This window comes from Rhinoderma darwinii, chromosome 3, assembly GCF_050947455.1.
Source record: "Rhinoderma darwinii isolate aRhiDar2 chromosome 3, aRhiDar2.hap1, whole genome shotgun sequence".
In the NCBI taxonomy this organism is placed as follows: Eukaryota; Metazoa; Chordata; class Amphibia; order Anura; family Rhinodermatidae; genus Rhinoderma; species Rhinoderma darwinii.
In genome coordinates this window covers 294,041,580-294,065,229 of record NC_134689.1, presented here as the reverse complement: position 1 = coordinate 294,065,229, position 23,650 = coordinate 294,041,580, and the positions used below count along the sequence as shown (strand labels likewise).

General features: G+C 42.5%; 1 protein-coding gene across 3 annotated transcripts in view; it reads right to left on the bottom strand.

Annotated features, from left to right (window-relative positions):
* EFL1 (elongation factor like GTPase 1) overlaps positions 1-23,650 on the bottom strand; it is a 312,225-nt gene that overhangs the window by 181,290 nt on the left and 107,285 nt on the right. For all 3 annotated transcript variants that reach the window (XM_075858080.1, XM_075858078.1, XM_075858081.1), the window contains exons 13-14: positions 7,407-7,549; positions 4,647-4,825 (exon numbers count right to left, since the gene is read on the bottom strand). In XM_075858080.1, the coding sequence (XP_075714195.1) occupies positions 4,647-4,825; positions 7,407-7,549 (322 nt within the window). The remainder of the gene's footprint in view (positions 1-4,646; positions 4,826-7,406; positions 7,550-23,650) is intronic.

The following is a 23,650-nucleotide window of genomic DNA, read 5'->3' as shown; positions in this document are numbered from 1 at the left end:
CATGAAATTGACAGAAATAACAGCCTTTCCCAGCATTATAATTTATTTCAATATGTAAAAAGCAGTGGCAAGTCAATTATACATTCAATCAGCCTCCTGCTGACTTCTACTAATAGATACAATTACTGGAACAACAGAATCTTAGGATAAGGCCGGGCTCATAGCGAGCCCTCTGAACTTATCTACTGAGCACAGAGCAGTCAGCGGACCCGGTAATGTGAAAATCCTGCCACTGCTGAAATCATAGAAGGTAATGGATTTAGTCAACTCTAGCACATAACCTTCTGTTAAAACATGCACAGCAATCTCACAACAGATGGTGTCCATTACACACTGGATCAAATTATTTTTCCTCCTTCTCAAAGAATGCCAAGCCGAAATTAATGTCTAAATGCCTAGCCATACTAATATGTATACTTACCAGCCAAAAAATAAATTGGCACCACGAATATGCATTTGCCATAGTCAATATGTCCCAAAAATTAAATAGAAAATATAGTATTTAAATGCATATTTCTTTGATAAAAAAGACAAACTGAGTGACAATGGTATATTACATCAGCAGACCTATTCAATAATTCACACCCTGTTTCACATAGGCTCTGTTCACATCTGCAATCATTCTTTTCCATCAGATTTCCGTTGCTTTTTATCGCCAGAAAGTCAGACAAGCTCTCAGGCCCAGCTTCGAGGCTTCAAGCCAATGTATATTGATTTTTTGTTACGTGTTTTTGTTTACCTGATCGATAGGGACAACGAATACAGAAGGCTTCACACTTGGTTACCGTTCAGTTTTTAAAATGTAGCTCCACTTACAAGGGACGCCAACTCTTGCACGCAAATTTTAAAACATGAGACGGGAGACACTGCAGGGAGACTGTGCCCTCTCCCACAGTCGGTGTTCAAACTTAAGCTGGGAGAGCTATCGTCCTTCATAAGTGGAGATGGGTTCCGGTTTAAAAAAAAAGCACTCCAGGTTTGTGTTTTCCCGCACCCTCTTCCTTCTGTTTGTTAATGTAGTGATACATATTTTATTGTTGTCTTTTTTCCTTTTATTATGTTTAGAGTTCCTGTTCTCATACAGCGTACAAGACCAAAAGAACTGGTGTGTTTTTTTAGTGTTACTGAACAGAGAAAGAGCTACAGGCCCTCTAAAGATCAAGAGGGGTCCTGAAAAGAAGACCTTACGGAACACACTTTTATGACAATTACTGGGGTTATTTTATAGATTAGTCAGTCACTGCTGTTTTGTCACATACACAATAATATATAAAATAAACAATTGACAGTCAGACTATTTTATTATATAGAATTTTTAAGATGGACACTGCAGCCTATTGACACAGGGCTCAATAAGCGTTAAAGCTCATTGTCCACCACAATGTTCTGATTTTGTTTTCTTAAAGAGACTCTGTCACCACATTAGAAGTGCCCTATCTCCTACATAAGGAGATTGGCGCTATAATGTAGGTGACAAAAGTGCTTTTTATTTAGAAAAACAATCTATTTTTACAACGTTATTAGCAATTTTAGCTTTATGCTAATGATTTTCTTAAAGCCCAACTGGGGGTGTTTTTTACTTTTGGCAAGTGGGCGTTGTGGAGAGAAGTGTATGACACTGACCAATCAGCGTCATACACTTCTCTCCATTCATTTACACTGCAGATAGCGATATAGCGATATCGCTATGTGCAGCCACATAAACACACTCTAACATTACTGCAGTATCCTGACAATGAATAGAAATTACCTCCAGCCAGGACGTGATGTGTATTCAGAATCCTGACACTTCTGAATCTTTTCTGTGAGATTTCCAGCAAGGCAAACGTAATCTCACGAGATTACGATGTAAACTGTAATTTATAACGAGATTACGTTTGCCTTGCTGGAAATCTCACAGAAAAGATTCAGAAGTGTCAGGATTCTGAATACACATCACGTCCTGGCTGGAGGTAATGTATATTCATTGTCAGGACACTGCAGTAACATTAGTCTTTGTATATGTGGCTGCACATAGCGATATAGCTATATCACTATCTGCTGTGTAAATGAATGGAGAGAAAAGTGTATGACGCCGATTGGTCAGCATCATACAGTCCTCTGTACAACGCCCACTTGGTCTAAAGTAAAAACACGCCCACTTGGGCATTAAGAAACGAATTAGCATAAAGCTAAAAATCGCTCATAAAGTGGTAAAAATAGTTTTTCTAAATAAAAAGCACTGCTGTCACCTACATTACAGCACCGATCTCCTTATGTAGGAGATAGGGCACTTATAATGTGGTGACAGAGTCTCTTTAAGAGGTTGAATTCCCATTTAATATAACTTTGGTGTAAAAGATGGAACATTGGGGGAGATTTAATAAGCTTAATGCACCAGAATTTTGGCTCAATTTGTGCCCCAAAAACGTAGTATACATCCCCTACGCTATCATTGTGTGTTTTAGACACTTTTTGCGCCTCACTAGACCACTTTGAAAAAAGGGTCTAGAAAAAGGGGGTGCTAGGTTAGCAAAAAGAGCGCATAGCTTAAATTGCATCAAAATGTATTTGCTATATACTGGATTAGAGTTAGCCAACCAAGAGGTGGAAAAATGTCTAACACGTCTAGCAAGATGCGCATAATCTATCACACAGCATGCACCATTGTGATAAATTTGGCGCTTCATCTGTCTGCCTGGTCTAGTTTTAAGTTGTCTAAGGTTAAAGGAGTTTTCCGGTCATATGGTGGTTATGGTCTGGTCAGTGTCAGACAACCCTGACCCGATGCCGGAGGCAGCTGGAACAGCTGATCGGTGCAGGGTCCAGGTGTCGGACCCCCACCGATCATATACGGATGACCTACCCATTGACCAGAAAACCACAAATTTGTCCTAATGTCAATTTTATACATAAGACACGGTGCCCTTACACAAAATATAAACTCCTCGGTGCACCAGAAATAGTAGACAAGGGCGTCTCTTCTCAGCTCTATTAGTGCTCTTGCACACGACCAAGATCGGGCCGTGAAAAACAGCCCGAGCGTCGGCTGGATTTCCCGGCCCGACCCCGGTACAGGTGAACGGAACTCCTGGCATCATAGACATTTTATGATGCTAGGAGTCCCTGCCTTCCCACGGAACTGCCGTTCATACCTAACAAAATGATACAGCATGGAAAAGCAGTTGCGCGGGAAGGCAGGGACTCCAAGCATCATAAAATGTCTATGATGCCAGTAGTCTCGTTCACCTGTACCGTGGTCGGGCCGGGAAATCCAGCCGACACTCGGGCCGTTTTTCACGGCCCAATCTCGGTAATGTGCAAGAGCACTTATACAGAATTAACAGTAACATTTGTGTAGAGCTGGTTTAAATATTTTTTTTAATAAATACTGTCAGTATTCAATCCCCTTCTTCTGTTAAACATATGGCAAATCAGCAGTTACAAGCCTGCATTAATTATGCTACAAAATGAATGACTCGTGTTCCAGCTAGCGGTCCATTTCCTAGAGCCTTCTCTTCACAAGTGAAAGCACAGAGACGTTCTGCCCTGTGGTCACTAACACAACGCTTTGTATTACAGTTTTATCAAGAAGATGAAAGTCTGCCCAATTGTATATCAGAAATAAATAGATCTGCTCTTTGTGTTATGGTATGAACATATGCTTGTTTGGAGAGAGCTTGGACTGGCATCGCCCCCTCTTATAGACGGCACAGATTACAATAAGAACAAACAATATTTTAAATGAAGCAGTTCTGCTAAAAGCAATGTCTGTCTCACTTCACATTGGATAATCGGACATGGAAACCGTTTTACAGCATAATGTTATGGGTTTGACAATATGGCCAGAGGGCAAGACATAGTATGGGATGAAGAAACGGTTTCGTATGGACTATAATCAACATAAATCCCATTAAGAAAAAGATTATTCAGATCATTATCAACTTACTATATGGCTCCATAAATCCAAACAAAACTCTGTAAGTCAACGTGTTACATGTATCACTATTGTTGTGTATGTGCCACTGAATGAACTACTAGTCGGAGGGATTCTGTGACCCAAGTACTCTTTCCCCTCTTCTCTACTACAGATATGAAGTACAGATGTGTCCCCCTTACCTTTGCCACACATAGACACATAGCATAGATATCTCGTGACAGAGTACCTTGAAATCATGTTGTTTTGTTTTTTTCAAAGCGGGTCATTTCACGCCACACCTCTCAGTATATGAGATATGAGAATAGGTAAGGAAGGACACATCTGTGTCTTGAACTATCATGCCTTTCAATCCATTTTAGCTAGACTCTTAGTTTATTATAGTCTGGTGTCTTGCCCATTAGATTATGGGACAGGTCCAGGGAAGTCTAATAAGAAAATCATCACAAACAAACATGTTGTAAAGAATATTGGAAATTGACTTAATAAAAGAATCATTAAATGACCTGATGTCAATGATCATGGTGGAAGGCTGTGCTCCAGGGAACTTAGTAGGCTAAAATAGGAGTACCTCAGGATTAAAAGCTCCTTCTTTTCTATTGCCGTGATTGTGGTTTCAAATGTAATAAAAGAAAACATGAAGACTAAAAACGCACTTTAGTTGCCAAGAAAGGTACAAGTTTAATAAACCCATACTTGTAAAGTGGCTGAAATCAAAAGAAAATTTTACCTTAGGCAGCGCTTCTGCAGGATCATATTTAGGTCCCAGAACAAATATTCTTTGCCCTCTGCGCACCACTCCACTAAAGACTCGAGCAAATGCAATAAAATAACTTTTGTTCTCGGCTTCTTGTGCGTCTGACTTTTGTATTACGTTCGCCCTTTCATTGGACAGAGTTTGTGTATCACCTGTAACATAATTAAAGCAAAATTCATTTTTAGTTAAAACAGCAGAATATCTTACAGAAAAGCAGATATCTCTAGGAATCATCTTGAGAGAGGCTTTATCGTACACCTACCATACACTGCGATGATTTTTCCATACTCATCAGGAATATATAGTGCATTTCTATGGAGAAAAAAAAGTTTTCCACCAAAGAAAAAGGGTTGCAACATCTGGAATGTTAAGAAAAAAGCCATTATTGGCTTCCCGTGCAGGAAGGTTGTGCATTTTTTATTTAAAAAAAAATTGGCTCATAAAATAAGAGCATAAGTGTTTTCTGCAAATAGTATGTAAAAAAATGGCGCCTGGGTGGAGTTTTCTTGGCCCAGTGGACTAGTTCAACCTTCTGTGGGATGTGTTTAAAAATACGCCTGAAAAATTGCCTCCAAAATCCACGTCAAAAACATCCTCCAAAGTCCGGAAGAAAGTTTGGAGGCAGACTTTTTCTGCTTGACAAAAAAATGGTGTGTGAACATGCCCTAAGAATGTTTACACTGCATTCAGGTGCATGTGTGCATATATACTCCCAACGTATACACCGAACAGATTTATCGCATAATGGACCGTGTGCCTAAATAGTGTCCTTTTGTCATATGACCGGATGATATGCATATTTTTTATTTTAACTTTATTGGAAAACATAGTCCATTACGCTTTCAATAAAAGAGCATCCCTAGAAAGAAAATATATACCGCATGATATACGGGTCAATGGTAGATATATAACCGTATGACATACAGTTGGATACAGGTCCAGGCCAAACTGGTCGAGTGAGCCATCTCATGTGTATGTCCAGATTAATTATTAGGTCCTTTTTAAACGGCAAAAAAGATGGTCGCTAGTCAGCAACACATCTCCATCATACAAATGCTTAGGGACGAATTATTGAAGCAACGATCGTTCGTCCCCATACTAAACGATCATTACTCCGTTTGAAGGGAGCAAACGAGTGCCGATCAACAAGCTGTATTGTCGATCGGCGTTTGTTTAAAAGGTGGTTGACAGGGGCGATAATTGCCCGTGTAAAACAACTTACTTATAAGACTAATTAATCATTTATCTAAAAGGAAAAGACACCTCCGGTCCTCAGAATATAAGTGGGGCAGTAGACTTTATCAAGGCACATAGAAGATTATTGAAGGAGAAACGTAAACTCAAACAATAGTATTTATAGGGCTGGGCTCACACCGGCGTCCGGCATTCTATTGAGCTGCTCCATCAAAGGAGCAGAATATCGGAAATACCGGAATCGCCGGTTCCGTTTTACGATTGACATCACCGGAGGTCGATGGAACCCATTGACTTCAACGGATTCCGTCGGGTTTCCGTCGGGGTGTCTGTGGTTTTACTGGAAACAGTGCAGTATTTACGGACGGATCTGTGACAAAGGCCTCTAACAAAGCCTCCAATGCAGATGTGAACGAGGCCTAAACCAGTCAGCACAAACACATTTTAGTCCACTCATTTTTAGGTTCCTTATTTGTGTCCAGTTTTGTAGTGTTTTAAGTTTCTGAAAAGGGTAACAGTATGTATCCCCATACATTTCAGCAATGTATATGTATATAAATTATGCTTTTTTTGCTCTTGCATATGGTTTACAAGGGAAGAGTTTCAAGCTCATTCGGTCGTCTGATATCTCTCCAATAAACGGAAACCTCTGGTTTCTGTCAGTGTCAGTTTGTGTCTGCTCAGCGTCCCGTTCTGACGGAAAGCTCCGACAGAACGTCAGAACGGGACCCCAACGCAGATGTGAACAGAGTCTTAGCTGTATTTTTTAATACCACCATTTTGGGGTACATATAACTTATCAACTTTTCAACGATTATAGATCCTAGTAAAATCCATGGGCCCTAATAATGGACCCGGGTAATTTTAAGGTGTAGATGTCCAAAGAAAATAATTTTAATGGACAGGGGTTTTTCAGAGTTTCTCTAAACTGTTTTTTTTTTGTTTGTTTTTTTAATAAACTTTATTTAACAATTTTTTTTAGCTCCACTAGGGGGGCTTCGCATTGTGTCTTATCACCAAGATGAAAGTTACAATATACGGTAATGTAAGGGGCACTGAAGGCCTATTTCATGCCGGAGGTGACTGAAATGTCACATTTTTAAATGCAATGAATGGGTTAGTGCAAAAAAAATGTCATACATCAAAAGCTTAAATGCGCCAATCTGATGAATAAAGTCAGTTGAGTCGACACCAACGGCTTTATATGAAATGTACGAAGAATGTCAAAGTCTAAGACAAGTTATCATTAACTCTTATATCCAGCTGTATTTCAGACTTTGAAGTCCCTTTAATCTGCAATGAACTTGATTGACACACAGAATTAAAGGAATTGGTAGGAGCAGGCCAAAAATAAGCTGATCACTAACCACGTACACCTCACACCACCTAAACAGCTAATGTGCTTGTAATTAGGATGTCTGTAGGCTGATGTCAGCGACTGTTACATCTAATGATGTGTAATTGCTGCCTGTATGGTAAGATCAGAAATCACACTGAATGCAGGGAAAAGTGAAAAAAGTGGTAAGGACAGACACTTGCCTTTGGTGTTCTCTCGGTTTACTGGCACTTGGCATTCATTGCTGGAGGGAGCCGGCTCCTGATCCTGATTGATTGCCATCTTTTCAGCATGCCTCTGTCTTGCGAGCTCTCGTCTCAGCGCAATTTCTTCCTGAGTTAATGGCCTGCAAGAAGTGAAGGTATTTGCATGAGAGGTGTAGCATGGCTGGCAGCGACTGAGAAGCACAGGTGCTTTACATATGATCAGAACTCCTAACTATTACCAAACACATTTAGGAAACTTTAGCTAAATAATATTATTCACATAATACATGTAAAAGGCAAAACAGTATCTTATAATGTATCATAAGAAAATCCTCCCACAAGAATACTTTCAGAATGGATTCTTTAGAACACCTTGGAAACTATATATTTTTTTATATATTGCAGCCTTTTGAAACATTGGAAACATAGGACAGGGCTATGAAACCGTTCAGGTAAGAACATAATAAAGTGTAACTCCAGCTAAAAACATAAACTGATTTTCCCTCAAGAAAAAGTTATGGCATTCTACTAGGGAATATCATAAATTACCAGACGCTGTGCAGAGAACTGCAATGTGTGGCACTGCATGCATAGTGCCGGGTCATGGATGACAGTGCATGCATAGTGCCGGGTCATGGATGGCAGTGCATGCATAGTGCCGGGTCATGGATGGCAGTGCATGCATAGTGCCGGGTCATAGATGGCAGTGCATGCATAGTGCCGGGTCATGTATGGCAGTGCATGCATAGTGCCGGGTCATGTATGGCAGTGCATGCATAGTGCCGGGTAATAGATGGCAGCGAATGTACAGCGCCGGGTCATGGATGGCAGTGCATGCATAGTGCCGGGTAATAGATGGCAGCGAATGTACAGCGCCGGGTCATGGATGGCAGTGCATGCATAGTGCCGGGTCATGGATGGCAGTGCATGCATAGTGCCGGGTCATGGATGGCAGTGCATGCATAGTGCCGGGTCATGGATGGCAGCGCATGCATAGTGCCGGGTAATAGATGGCAGCGCATGTACAGCGCCGGGTCATGGATGGCAGCGCATGCATAGTGCCGAGTCATGGATGGCAGCGCATGCATAGTGACGGGTCATGGATGGCAGCGCATGCACAGAGCCGGGTCATCGATGGCAGCGCATGCACAGAGCCGGGTCATGGACGGCAGTGCAGTGAAAATATCCGAAGAAGCTACTGCACACTTTACTCTCGTTCTAGAAAATCCTCTTTTTTTCCATACAATAACTTTTTATTGAGTTTATCAAATAACAGTACAAGGCATCATATATCCGTAATTACAGCATAAATGTTCAAGTACAAAGGCTAAACACTAGAAAATCAGCACTACAACGAGCAGAACATCCACAAGGAGCCTCATTTTCAAGAAAGGAAAAACGGTTTACATTTTTAAATGAAACCATGTAAATCAAAAAATAAAATAAAAATCAGTAAAGTTTATCTATAAAGAAAGGGGTGGTACAAGTATACTATTGCTTGAATGACATAAGTGAAAATGATCTATAAATCACTAGTCCTTAATCTAAAATGGTGTCATGAAACTCAATCAAGAGAGTGTTAAGGCCCTATTACACAGCCCGATACGGGCCGTGAAAACGAGCGTCGATCAACGAGACAGCTTGTGCGCTCGTTTGCTTCTTTCACAAGGAGCTCATTACTTCGTCCTCAGACATTTTCCTCATGTCGTCAGCACATCTCCCTGATGACACAGGGAGATGCGTTACGGACAACGATAATATTTTGTGCTGCATAAACGATACGATGAGCCGACTAACAAGATCAGGAGCAAAGATCAGGAACAAGAGTTCATATGTACGCTCGATTGCCTGATCATAGGGCCTTTACTGTGCAGTCACACATGGCAGATTTTGTTCAAGCAAACTCAGAACTTTGTAGGAGCATATAGACCATGAGATACATCAAGTTGGATTAAAACAGTTTAATTTTAAATTGACTTAAAACCAACAATTTAAAAAAAAAAAAATGATAACAATATAAATACAACGCCCCTCTGATAAACCAGTTTTTTAGTCAGAAAATAACTTGAGGTTAAAAATTGCCAAAAATAAAAATTTGGTAGAATCAATCAAAGAAAACGTCATCAAAAGTACAAAGTAGTGGGGGGCGTGGCTTGGCTGCCGGAGTGAATGGCTGCTTGAGAGCTCGGCTCCTCTCTGCATCAGCGGCCCAAAGCGACATACCACCGCCAAGCATATAACCTGCACCTACTTGTGCCCCTGATCGTGGCCCACTACACCCAGGATGCCCAGGAGACACAAACCGGCGGCCAAACCCACAGATTTTTACTTCCCCCACAGCCGCCCCTCGGATCAAGATGGCGCTGGAGAGAGCTCACGAGCGGGATCCCTGACATCAGACCCAGGCTCACCATCTTCTCTCACCTCTGCTCCGCCTCGACGCAGCAGCTCGGTCCCTGCTCTGCCACCGACGGGAACAGCAACAAGCCTGCAGGACCCGACACATCAACCTCAGGCGGACATCTCCCTGCCGAATCTCCGGAGCCGCCATCTTGGCACAGCTACACGCGGCGCCTCCTCACAGCCCTCCTCCCCTTGCAGCTCCAGAAGGCCTGAAGGAGGGGCCCCAGGCCGATCCCCTCCTCTCCTCGCCGAGGATCAGGTAGGACATACTGGCAACATAGTCCCAGACTCTCCAGCTCCAGGGGACATACTGGCTAATACACCCTCCTCCACTGACCCTATCACTGAGCATACGCTCAAATCTATGCTGCAGGCCCTACAGAAATCTATACATTCTGGGTTTACCCAACTGCTTAAGCCTCTGGCTGACTCACTCCAGGCAGTAGATGACAGAGTCCAACATGTGGAATCAAAGATGGGGGTACTCACTACATCACATAACGAGCTTATCGATGCTCACTATGATCTTGAAACAGATCTTTCTCATTTACAAGCTAAGGTAGCTGATTTGGAGGACAGATCACGCCGGAACAACGTTAAATTCAGAGGGGTCACTGAGGATGTTGCGGCCAAAGATTTAACCCCTTACATACAAGATTTCATCAAAGCTCTCCTTCCCGACTGCTCCCCCAGGGATCTTATCATTGATAGAGCACATAGGCTTCCGAAGCCGAAACACCTGTCCGATAATGTCCCGCGGGATGTACTAGCCCGCTTTCATTTCTATCACATTAAGGACTTGTTCATGTCTGCATCTAGGAAGAAAGATGCGTTTCCCACACAATATCGGATGGTCTCCGTCTATGCTGATCTCTCGGCTGCCACGCTACAATTACGGCGGCAATTTGCGCCCATCACCTCTGCACTCAGAGATAATAAAATTCTCTACAGATGGGGTTTTCCTGTGCGCCTGCTTGTTCATAAAAACGACTCTACACATCATCAAATCCGTACAAGATGGCATCTCACTCCTCCACCTGTGGAATATTCGGGTCATATTGCAGGAGAATACGCCGAAAATTATTCCTCATCCTGTCACGGATGAATGGCACATGGTTCGTTCACGCAATCGTCCACGACGCTGAGGTGGATGGCTTTTTAGGATGCACTGCCATTCACGATACCGGTCTTCAAGATGACTGTTTTCCCCCTTCATTGTCCTGAACACAGCCGGTGTTCAGACACATTTCTTTTAATGTTTCTTTTGAATTTGTTTTGGTTTGTCCCTTTTTGCCACACATGTCTGGAGACCTGCCGAGGTAGCTATATGTTTTCCTACAGTGCCTTTTTCTTGATGATATCTGTTATGCATTGGTATATACACCTGAACGGCCAATTTGGAGTAAGGTTGTCTTCTTGTGCCCGCAGACAGCAACACACCTTATATAGTCATGGCGCTTAAATTTGCTTCCATTAATGTTAATGGCCTAAATAACCCATATAAACGGTCCACCATGTGGAAAGAAACACTTAAACTCTCCTGCGACGTCCTCTGTGTCCAAGAGACGCATTTATTGAAGAAAGATGCCGTCCGACTGAAGCATCCTGCATTTCCCCACATTTTTCAATCCCATCACTCAGCCAAAACTAGAGGTGTGATGCTGGCTGTGAAAAACACGGTCGCTTTTCAAATATCTGAATTATTAATTGACCCCAATGGCCGATATATTATTTTGCGGTGTTCCATCAATAACGTCCAATACACCATAGTCACAATATACGCTCCCAACCGTCACCAACTGAAATTCTTACACAAGATGACACGCCTAATCTCCAAACATAAACAGGGCAGATTGATCTTGTGTGGGGACTTCAATTCCATAATGGATGCGGAATTAGACTCGACATCACAATCCCGTCACTCACATGTTGCCATAGGCGATCTGTTCTGGAAGCAAGAACTATATGACATTTGGCGCATGCAACACTGTTCAGAGAGGGATTTTACCCATCACTCCCATGTACACAATAGCTATGCCAGATTAGACGTGTTTCTGGTAGACAAGGAATCTATCTTCCTAGTTGAGTCCACAACTATTGGTGACGTTGGTTGGTCAGATCACACTCCTCTCACTCTGACTATTAAAGAAATGCATAATGCCCCGCCTACACATTTGTGGAGGGCGAGCCCTTTTCTTCTATCCCACCCCATACACAGACAGTCCGTGGGGACCGATTTGGCAGAGTACTTCGCAACCAACGACACACCAGACGTAGGAATTTCAGCCTTATGGAACGCTCATAAGGCCTACATAAGAGGTACCTTTATCAGATTGGGGCATAGAGTCAAAAAACAAAGAGTAGCAGAAGTTTCGGCCCTGACGGAGGAAATTCGAGGTTTAGACACAAAAAACAAAGCCGCTCCCACGGACGCCCAAGCATCTCAACTCGTACTGCTAAGACAACGTCTTAGATTGTGCCTGCTTTCAGAATATGAAAAATCCCTTAGGAAAACTAAGGTGAAGTATTATTCCCAAAATAATAAGGCAGGGAAACTCCTAGCGGCTCGCCTCAAACATCAGAAGTCTAGAATCCCGTATCTTCTAAACCCTCAATCTCAAGCTAAGGTTACTGACCCTAGAGACATAGCTGATCAATTCCGTAAATACTACGCCTCCTTATATAATATTAGAGACAACCCATTTGTTGAGCGGCCAGTCCCCTCCGATATTCAGGGCTTTCTCAAATCGGCCTCACTACCCAGTCTCTCTCCAATACAACTTCAGACACTAAACGCCCCCATCACGGAACAGGAAATTGTAAAAATTATACAATCCCTTCCACAAGGGAAAGCCCCCAGCCCGGACGGACTTACTACCTTATATTATAAAAACTTTGCTACCCAACTGGTCCCCTATTTGAGTAGATTTTTTCAACAAGCCATGGCATGCGGTTCTTTCCCTAAGGAAAACCAATCAGCATTGATTGTTACATTACCCAAACCAGGGAAAGCCACAGACGCTCCGCAAAACTTCCGGCCTATCTCACTGCTTAACGCTGATCTCAAACTATATGCAAAGTTAATAGTCAATAGATTAACTCCTATGCTAGCTACCCTAATAAGCAGTGAACAAGTCGGTTTCATCAAAGGCAGACAGGCATCCGACAATACCCGTCGTGTCTTGAACTTATTACACCATCTCGAAACATCTAAAGAGCCGGCGACACTATTAGCATTAGACGCAGAAAAAGCGTTTGACCGAATAAATTGGTCGTACGCTTTCTCGACTCTCCAAACAATGGGGTTTGATGGTGGTATCTTAACCGCTATAAGGGCTCTATACTCTGCCCCATCTGCTAGAGTGTACACCAACTGTGTCCTTTCCCGAGATTTTAATATTTCTAAACGGCACCCGCCAAGGATGTCCGCTGTCCCCAATAATCTTTATCCTCTCTATGGAGCCCCTGGCGCAGCACATCAAAAGACATAGCTTATTTCATCGTATAAAAATTGGTAACAGGATGCATACTATCTCATTATATGCGGATGATATTATCTTGTCCCTTTCCCAACCCGTTAGTTCACTTGAATCATTTATGGATGTCATTAAATCCTTTGGTAAACTCTCTTATTATAAGCTGAACACTCAGAAATCCCAGATGCTACCCCTACATTTAGACCCCGATACACTGTACTTTCTGAAAACTAAATATTCATTCGATTGGAGAGTAGATGGTATCCAATACTTAGGCATTACCATATCACCCTCCTTCCGTGAACTATACAAAGTTAATTACGAACCTCTACTTCCAGCTATCCAAGTAGAATCGGATAGACTCCTCCAACATGACACGTCGTGGATAGGACGCATAGCGGCATACAAAATGCTTCTTTTACCCAGACTATTGTACTTATTCCGCACCCTCCCGATCAGTCTGCCCCCCAAGTTCTTCGTAGCAGCGCAAAAAACCCTATCCCGCTTTGTCTGGTCGGGGCGTAAACCCAGAGTGTCCCGACATATCCTGTCTCGTGACAAAACGTTAGGTGGTCTGAGTGTCCCAAACATACACAACTACTATACTGCCACCCTAGTGGCACAAGTTACAGATTGGTGGCATGATGACCAAGATATTCATTGGCTCCAAATTGAATCCTCATATATATCTCCGATAAGCTTGAAGACCGCCTTGTTTTTGAACTTCTGGGACATTCCGTCGATTTACTCACTATCCCCTCTAACTCAGGCGACATTACAATGTTGGTCTTTCCTGCAACACACATCTACTGAACGAATCCCACTACTAAAGTCATACATCCCCATTGATATTTTCTCTATGATTGTTCCCAACCATCAATTAAATACAGCCATGATTAAGAACGCAGGAAGCGTTTGAAACGCGTAGGCTTCAAAAATCCCGCACATCTCTCCTAAGCACCTCAGGACATCGTCTGGATTGCTCCTGAACATTTTTAAGAAAATTGCCCATTAAACTTGGAACAAGTTCCGTTTTACCTACAGCTCCGCTGGATCCACATCGTCCTTGTCTCCCATTGTTCCCAACCTATCAATGTCTTCATGGTCTCTGAAAGGTATCACTAATGTGTCTCTCCTGTTTAAAGATAATTGCTTGGTGAGCTTCGAACACCTCACATCTCATTATTCCATTCCTACCTCAGATTTCTTTAAATACCTCCAGATTAGAAATTGTGTCAAGACTTATAATAATTTTGACACGGTGTGTCTTTTTAAAATGTTTGGATATCTTTCTAAACGTAGCAAGGGTCTGAGACCTGTGTATAACCTACTGCACCCACACTCATTCTTCTCTAAAACACATCCCATGCGGACATGGGAGAGGGAATTGAACTGCTCTTTTTCTGAAGAGGCCTGGGTAGCTGCGTTTAAACTAATCCACAAAGCCTTACCCTGTATTCAACATGTAGAAGCTGCTATAAAAACCTCGCTGAGGTGGTATTACACTCCAGATAGATTACACAAAATGTTCCCTGAATCATCTCCTCTATGCTGGAGAAGCTGTGGCCACACTGGCACTCTTTACCATACGCTATGGGCATGTCCTACACTTACCCCGTACTGGTCTCAGGTTTTTGCCCTTGTGTCCACAGTATCCAAATGTCATATTACACAGTCCCCTCAGATAGCCCTCCTATCTTTAGATATGGACCTAATTTCTTTACCTTTAAGATGTTTGATTTGCAAAATCTTGGTCATGGCAAAACTAGTGGTGACCCGCCATTGGAAGGAGATCGCCGCTCCGCTATTAGGAGAACTGATAACACTAATCAATACGACCTATGCATATGAAAAAATCGTATCCTTGGGTAATTCCTCGTTTCACAAATTCTCACTAATATGGAATCCATGGTCATCTAGTATATATTACAACATATAAAATGATTGTTCATGCGGTCATAATATCGTCTTGTCTCCCCGACATGGGGTACGACGATCTGTTCAGGTGATATGTGTGGCCTATATGTTCTTTGTTTGTCGGTTTATTTCTGTTCTCTCTTACTTTGTTATGATATAATGACGTCTCTCCAACCACGACTGTATTAACTCGTGCTTTATATGTAGAGATGATTTATTGTACTGCGGATATTGCAATGTTGAATGCAATACTGTTGTTCTATTTTCTTGCAAAATCTAATAAAAATTATTGAAACGAAAAGTACAAAGTAGTGTCTCTTATAACAGCACCTATATTTATGCATAAATGGCAAAGGCTGTGTTGGGTTACGGTAAGTTAGAGACACATCAGTTAAACAGAACCACTGTAATAAGTTATAACACAAAGACATGAAGGAATAAGCAAGAAATACGCAAAAACTGCGTGTATGGCCGCCCCGACGCACGTTTTGTCCTAGTTCTTCTTTCCACGCCTCCTTTTACATTACTTTAGGGGAAAACTTGACAAAGGTTTTTGTTTTATACTATTAATAATTTTCCTTGTGTGTGTGTATATATATATATATATATATATATATATATATATATATATATATTTTTATTTTTTTTTTCTTACCAGCACCTATTAAAAAGGGTTATTCTGGAAGTAAAAAATGTTTCTTAGGGGCTTCAAATAAAATAAATAAAACAAAAAAGCAGTGCTTACCTAACCTTGTCCCCGGCGATCCAGTGCTGTCGCTCCGGCGGCAGTCCCTGTGGTTGTTTACATGCACGTAGAATGTGACCACTGTAGCCAGTCAGAGGTAAGTGAGGCTTTTTTGTTTTATTTATTTCATTTGCAGCCCCCAATTAAAAAACGTTCACTTCCCAGATAACCCCTTTTGCCATTCATTAGGCCCCCTGGCTGCCATGACAACAATCAGCAGCCCGCAATCGCTTCACCGGAGGGGGAGGGTATGGTCTGTCGGAGGGAGCCACTCCCCTCTTTCTAACGGCTTAGATACCACGGCCGCTAATTACTAGGGCAACTAAGTGGTTAAATGGCTGGGATGGGAGAGAACACCGATCCCGGCAATTGCAGTTAGGTGTCGATTGTAACCTACTTGGTTTTCGAGATCTCGGCTTGTAGTATTTCAGTAGGAACATTCATTGTTTACTTCCAGAGAATAAAAACGGTTAGGCTATGTTCACAGAGTATTTTGCAGGAGGAATATCTGCCTCAAAATTCCGTTTGGAAGTTTGAGGCAGATTTTCCTCTCGCTGCACGCCGATTTTCGCGCCGTTTTTTGCCCGCGGCCATTGAGCGCCGCGGGCATAAAACACCGCAAAATACGCTTTCTCTGCCTCCCATTGAAGTCAATGGGAGGTCAGAGGCGTAAACGCCCGGAGATAGGGCATGTCGCTTCTTTTTCCCGCGAGGCAGTTTTACTGCTCGCGGGAAAAAGACGCCGACGCCTCCCATTGAAATCAATGGGAGGTATTTTAGGGCCGTTTTTTGCGACGCGGTTTCCGCGTCAAAAAACTCGGCAAAATACTCTGTGTGAACATAGCCTTACAGTTACAGTATGTGCACCAGAGCTGTGGCTTCTTACAATCCCAGCACTTGTGTGTCCATCACATGAAAAATCGACAGAATTTTATCATCTGGAAGTAAACAATAAGAGTTCCTACTGAATAACAAGCAGAGATCTTGAAAACCAGGAGGAATTAATGCACAAAGTATATTGGAAAATTGTATAACTTTTAATTTGACAAAAAAATAACATACGGTACATTTGCTGAAACCAGACAACCCCTTTATGACCTGCTACTTCCACCCAATCCAGATTAATGACTGTTTTAGCAGCAATTATATGGAATACCTTGTAAAGGCCAAGGAAGAGGCTCATTATAAAAGTCCATCAACCCAATGCTAAAGAATTGCCCTCCGTGCAAGAAACTCATAGAGGAGCTCTAAAAATGTATCTACATGCACAATGCTGAAAACATTATATGCAACGCGGTTATTAGTGCAACACCGGATGTGGTTTATTCTGGGGAGGTTCGTTCACTCTACAGAAGTAATATGAGATTTTGATACTTATTCAGCACCATCCGGGATGTCTTCTGGCCAATACGCCATTTCACGGCGGTCAATAAGGGACCTGAGGCTACGCCGCCGCCTTTTCACGGCAGCCTAGTCTAAGTCCTGCACGGGTGTCCCGTGCAGGCTGGAGCGGGTGCTCAGCCGTTTAACCCCTTAAATGCTGCAGTCAATAGAGACCGCAGCATTTAAGTATTTTACAGAGGGCTCCCTCTGTAACCCATTGACGGCCTGCAAATGCAATAGAGAGCCTTCAATGGGGTAGCATGGCAGCCGGGGGCATAACAAAGGCCCCCAGGCCTGGCCTGGCTATATGCCAGAGGCACGTCCTAATAGACCAAAGCATTATATCTGCGATCAAAAGATCACCTAGTGAAGTCCGCTAGTGGGACTAAAAATATAAGTAATAAATGTTAAATAAAAAGTAATAATAAAGATTACAGTTAAAAAAAAAAAAAAACATTTTTTCCATTAAAAAGTGGTTTTACTTAGTAAAAGTGTAAAAAACAAACAAAAAGAAATAAAAGTACACATATATGGTATCCTAAACATATGTCTCACAGGACAGAGTGCAGCGGCTAGGTGTTTCCTCCAAAATAATTGTTAGTAATCAAAGAAAATAGAAACTCTAAAAAGGTCATATGAAAAACAAGAGGACAGGGAGTCATGCACTATTGAAAATAGAAAAAAATCTTTATTGTAGCAAAAAGCTAAAACACAAGGTAAAACGCAGAAGATGCAAACAGAATACACGATCTGCAGCTATACAATGTTAAAACGACACCACAAGGTCTCAAAACATTTGTAGAATCACAAAGTGTATGCAGATACTTGTATAATATTACACTCTAGGCAGACATACAATTGCTTACATGATATAAATGCTATGCATGCAACCGACCATAATGTTGCGCAAAATAGTATAAACAGAAATAAGTATTAGTTCCACAGAAGAAAGAGGTATAGACTCTAAGGTAGAATCACCTATAGGTATTTAAAGAGGCTCTGTCACCACATTATAAGTGCCCTGTCCCATACGGAAAACATGATTACAGTACGGGACAGTTGTCCTGCAGCGAGGCAGGGACTCCTAGCATCGTACATAACTATGATGCTAGGAGCCCGGCTCCCTGCAGTGTGTTCGGTCCGGGACTTGCGGCCGTAATACGTCCTTTACGGACCAAACATGCTCGTGTGAATCCAGCCTTACATCCACATAAACGTTACTGAAGTGTCTTGAGAGTAAATAGACATCGCTGTAAATGACAGCAAGCGTGATCTCGAGTAAATGACAAACATTATAACGTTACCGAAGTGTCGGGAGTGTTTAAACCCTTCCCGACATTTGATGTATCCATACGCCAAAGTCGGGTAGGGGGAAGTATGGAAAGGGCTCACGGAGTTACAGCCAACACTTCAGAGTGACGAGCGGCATCGTGCTCGAGCGCGATCCCACTAGTTTAACTCGTTAAATGCCGCGGTCAATAGCGACCGCAGCATTTAAATCGTTAGAAAGAGGGGGGCGACCACCTCTAAAAGCTCATCGCGCCCCAGGTCCGCCATCTTGGTGCTCCTATTAAGCGCTGCCTCCAGTTCAATGGTGATGGAAACGGAAAGTTTTTGTCAGTTAGGGTGCCGTTACGACAGAACGCGCCGACGGAACGGGACCCTACCGCAGATGTGAACGAAGCCTTAAAGGGGTTCTACTTCTATTATGATTTACAGATAGTTACCACAGGCTGGTTCCCATATCAAATTTGTATTATGGAAAGGATTAGTATTTTAAAAAACATAGCTTTTTTTAAGCACGTAAAATTTAGTGAGGGCTTGTTCACATCAGCGTTGCCCTTCCGTTGAGGGGTTCCGTTGGAGGTTTCCGTCGGGTTAACCCCTCAACGGAAAGGCAATCGGATCTTAGCTTCCGTTTGCATCACCATTGATCTGAACAGTGATGGAAACTTTGCTAACGGTTTCCGTTTGTCGTTGTTTTGACGAAATAGCGCAGTCGACTACACTATTTATTCCACTCATCCCCCCTCCCCCAGACGGTCCCCATGCTCTCTGCTGCCGTCGCCGCTCACCCCACGAACGGTCCCCATGCTTTCAGATTTGTTAAACAAGGCAGAAAGCACGGGGACTATCCGGGGGGAGGGAGGGTGAGCGGCGACGTAGTGATCATAGTGATCCCTGAGGGTATGCTCACATGCAAAATACGTCTGAAATTACGGAGCGGTTTTCAGGTGAAACCAGATCCTGAATTTCAGACGTTTTTGCAAGTACTCACGTTTTTCGCGGCATGTTTTAGGGACATTATTGGAGCTGTTTTTCATTTGAGTCAGTGAAAAACGGCTCCAAAAAAGTCCCAAGAAGTGACATGCACTTCTTTGACGTGGGCGTATTTTTACGCGCCGTCTTTTGACAGCGACGTGTAAAATTACAACTCGTCTGAACAGAACATCGTAAAACCTATTGCAAGCAATGGGCAGATGTTTGCAGACATAATGGAGCCGTCTTTTCAGGCGTAATTTGAGGCGTAAAACGCCTGAATTACGTCTGAAAATAGGTCGTGTGCACATACCCTTATTCGTCTCCTAAATTCCTTCTTTGTCTTTCCAATATAGTACTTTGGACATGCACATCTAGCCGGGTATATTACTCCTTTCGATCTACAGTTGATGAATTCCTTATTTTTATATTCTCTATAGCGTCCATGGCCACAGGCCGTCGGGTTTACTCACCTCCCAAACCCCGCAGCCATGGATCAGTGAGCGCTGGCTCGCATCCCCTTCCTAGGAGACGCCAGAACTCACTTCCACTCCGGTCCACTGTGTCCCGTAGGGTGCGAGCGCACGCTCGTGCCCGGTTTTAAAGGGCCAGCGCGCGCACATGTGAACAATCATCATCAACTACTACACATGATTTTCTGGACTATAAGAAGGGCCATACCCTTCTGATCCTTGCCTGAGTGTTGTTCGTGTACCCAAGTCTGTCTTGCAAATGGTCCCTTAGTGCTTTCCCGTTACAGTTGTTATCCGTGACCTGTTACCTGTTCCTGTATCCAGTGCTGTGTTCTTGTTCCTGTGCCTACTAGTGTTGGAGTCGTGTCTACTGCCTCTGCGGTCGTTTGCCACATCCAGTTCCCATGGGTCTTCTGTTTAACCAGCAGTTAGAATGGTGTTCCATTACCAAATGGCTTTGTACTAATCTATCTTTTAGACTCCTATTTCTTCTGAATGTGATCTGGGGTCTATCTCCTACTATTTTCCTTAGGTCTTTATCTTCCATTAGAACCCCCCCCCCCCCCCCGTGTCTCTCTATGATATGCCTCACTTCTTTATGGGACCCATCATAGGTCCCTATCAATCGAATCACATTCTCCTTAGTGGGTTCTTTTCGTCTACTTGGCACTAGTAGATCTCTTCTTTTTGTTTTAATTCCACTGCTAAATCCTTCCTTAAGTATTCGGTCTGGATACCCCCTCTGAAGGAATCTATTCCTCAAGTCATCTGCTTGTGTCAGGAACGTTTTCATAGTTTCAGCTGAGGCGGTGGTATTGTCCCTTTGATATGCCTTTTTTGAGGGCATATGGGTGGGCACTCTCCCACCTCAGGAGGCTGTTTGTAGTAGTAGACTTACGATATACTTCAGTTTTTAATCTTCCTCTTTCACACCTGGAGATTCTCACATCCAGGAATGCTATACTATCCTAGTCACTTTCTGCAGTAAAGCTAAGCACTATAGGATAATTATTGAGTTCAGAAACAAAGGTTTTCAAGAGCCTGTCCAGAGAATGAATACGTCATCCATATATCTTAACCATATACTTCCAGATTCTTGCCATTTATTATAGGTTTCTAAGAATACTATATTGGCCTCCCACCAGCCAAGGAGAAGGTTAGCAAATGAGGGAGCACAAGGGCTCCCCAACGCTGTACCCCTGAGCTGATGGAAGTACTCACCCCGAAAAAGAAAAAAGTTTTTGCCAAGATTAAATTCAATAAATTCCAGTACAAATGAATTATGTTGTTGTAGATGATTCCCTCTAGTTTTGAGGTATTGTGCCACTGCTTCTAGTCCAAATTGATGTTGAATTGAACTATAGAGCATCTCAACATCTATTGAGACCAGGATCATGTTGTCCTCTAGTATAATACCCTCCAGTTTGAGAAGATCTCTTGTGTCTCTAATATAGGACGGGCGGCTCAGAACGAACGGGTGTACGAATTTGTCAATAAAGATACCTAAATACGGATTCAGGCTATCGATTCCGGAGACTATTGGTCTCCCCTTTAGGGGGTTAGTTCCTTTATGAACCTTTGGTGTTGTGTAGAATGTTGCTCTTTTGGGGGATTCCGTTAATAGAAATTGGTATTCTGTTTTATTAATAAGACCATTATTCAACCCCCTATCTAGTATAGATTTAAGTTCACCCGAAAATATTTTGATCGGATTGCCCTTTAGGCGTTGATCTGTTTCAGGGTCATTAAGACCTTTTCTACACATCTCCACATAGTCTCTTGTATCCATCACGACTACGTTACCTCCCTTATCTGAAGGTTTAATCGTAATTCATTTATTTAGAACATTTTTAAAGTTTTGCTTTCTTCTCTAGTTATATTGATATAGCTCGGTTCCTGACTCTAGTTTCGTTAGATCTTTTTAAAAATTTCAATGTTGTTACATACTGGTGGCACTTTAGTACTGGTTGTTTCAAGTTTGTAAACGGTCCTTTCCACCTATCTTTAATATTGTCTACCAATAGATCTGACAGGTCTCTGGCGGTACCTAGATCCTTCCTCTCTAAATTATTATTCCTGACATGTCCTTTTATCTTGCTCCTTAAAAAATTTATGTCAGTGCAATTTTCTGGAAAAAGGTGCTATATCCTTCGTCCACACGAAGGCATCAAATTTCTCTGTGGGATGAAAGGACAGGCCCCTATCCAGGCTTCTTTTCAATATTAGTTAACTGATGTGTGGATAGATTAATCACTTATACATGTGCTAAATGTGGTCTTCCCAATGTAAACATGTTCCATAATCTTTGGGATTGCCCAAAAATCAAAGACTTGGGGGAGGAGGTACGAGCTCATATACATGCCACTTTTAGCTGGTCTCTTGCTCTCACTCCAGAATGGGTCTTATTTAATATATTGACATCTGAGGGTGACCAAATGTCTAAGCAAACTCGACAATTTTTGTTTTTGGGCAGTAGCTGCTAAGAAAAATATATTACAACATTGGCTGAACCCAGTATTACCACCATTATCTTTAATTCAGGCAAAAATGAAATTTTTATTCTAGAGGGATTGGCTGAATACTCTTACAGACAAAGGCCTCATGCACACGACCGTAGAATTCGTCCGTATTTACAAACCCATTCACCTCTATTGACCACGGACACCTTCCCGTATATTTACAGGACGGTGTCTGTGCCGTAGAAAGTGTCATGTCCTATCTTTTTCATTTTAAGGACCGTGCTCCCATACTTTTTATGGGAGCATGGCCTTCAAATACGGGTGGCTGTCCGCGACAGTCAGTACCCGTAATCACGGACCATGATTACGGGCATGGTCGTGTGCATGGGGCCAAAGAGAAACTTACTCAGTGTTTTTTTGAGGCTTGGTCCTACTCTCCCGCTTAATGTGAGACAGACTTTGGCAAGGGTGGTTATTACCGTTATTGTTGCTATCTTTGTTATATCTTTGATTACTTTATGTGACAGAGTACTCTTTATTATTATGCTGATAAAATGGGCAGTGTATCTAACACGGCTTGTATATTTTTCTTACTTTGTCTTATGAAAAACGAATAAAATGTTTTTGTTTTTCTTTTAAAAAAAAGGTAAAGGGGTTTTCTGGTCATGGGGCGTTTTTTTTATACTGATGACCTATCAACAGGATAGGTCATCAGTATATGATCGGTGGGGGTCCGACACCTGAACCACGCACCGATCAGCTGCCTCCGGCGTTAGGATTTATCAGCGTTCAGAGCCGGAAGCAGATGGCTCAGACCACTGTATAGCGGCCGTGCTGCAGTACTGCGCCTATCCAAGTGAATAAGAGCAGAGATGCAGTAACCCAGCACGGCCGTTTTACAGTGTAAGGAGCCGGAAGCAGAAGGCTCCGAACACTGATAAATCCCAATGCCGGTGGCAGCTGATCGGTGCAGGGTTCGGGTGTCGGACCCTAACAGATCATACACTGATGAGCTATCCTGTGGATAGGTCATCAGTATAAAAAAAAACACCCCATTCCATGAAGGTGATTGTAATTAATTAAACTAAATAAGATAAAAGAGAGATATGATCAGCGAATCCGATTA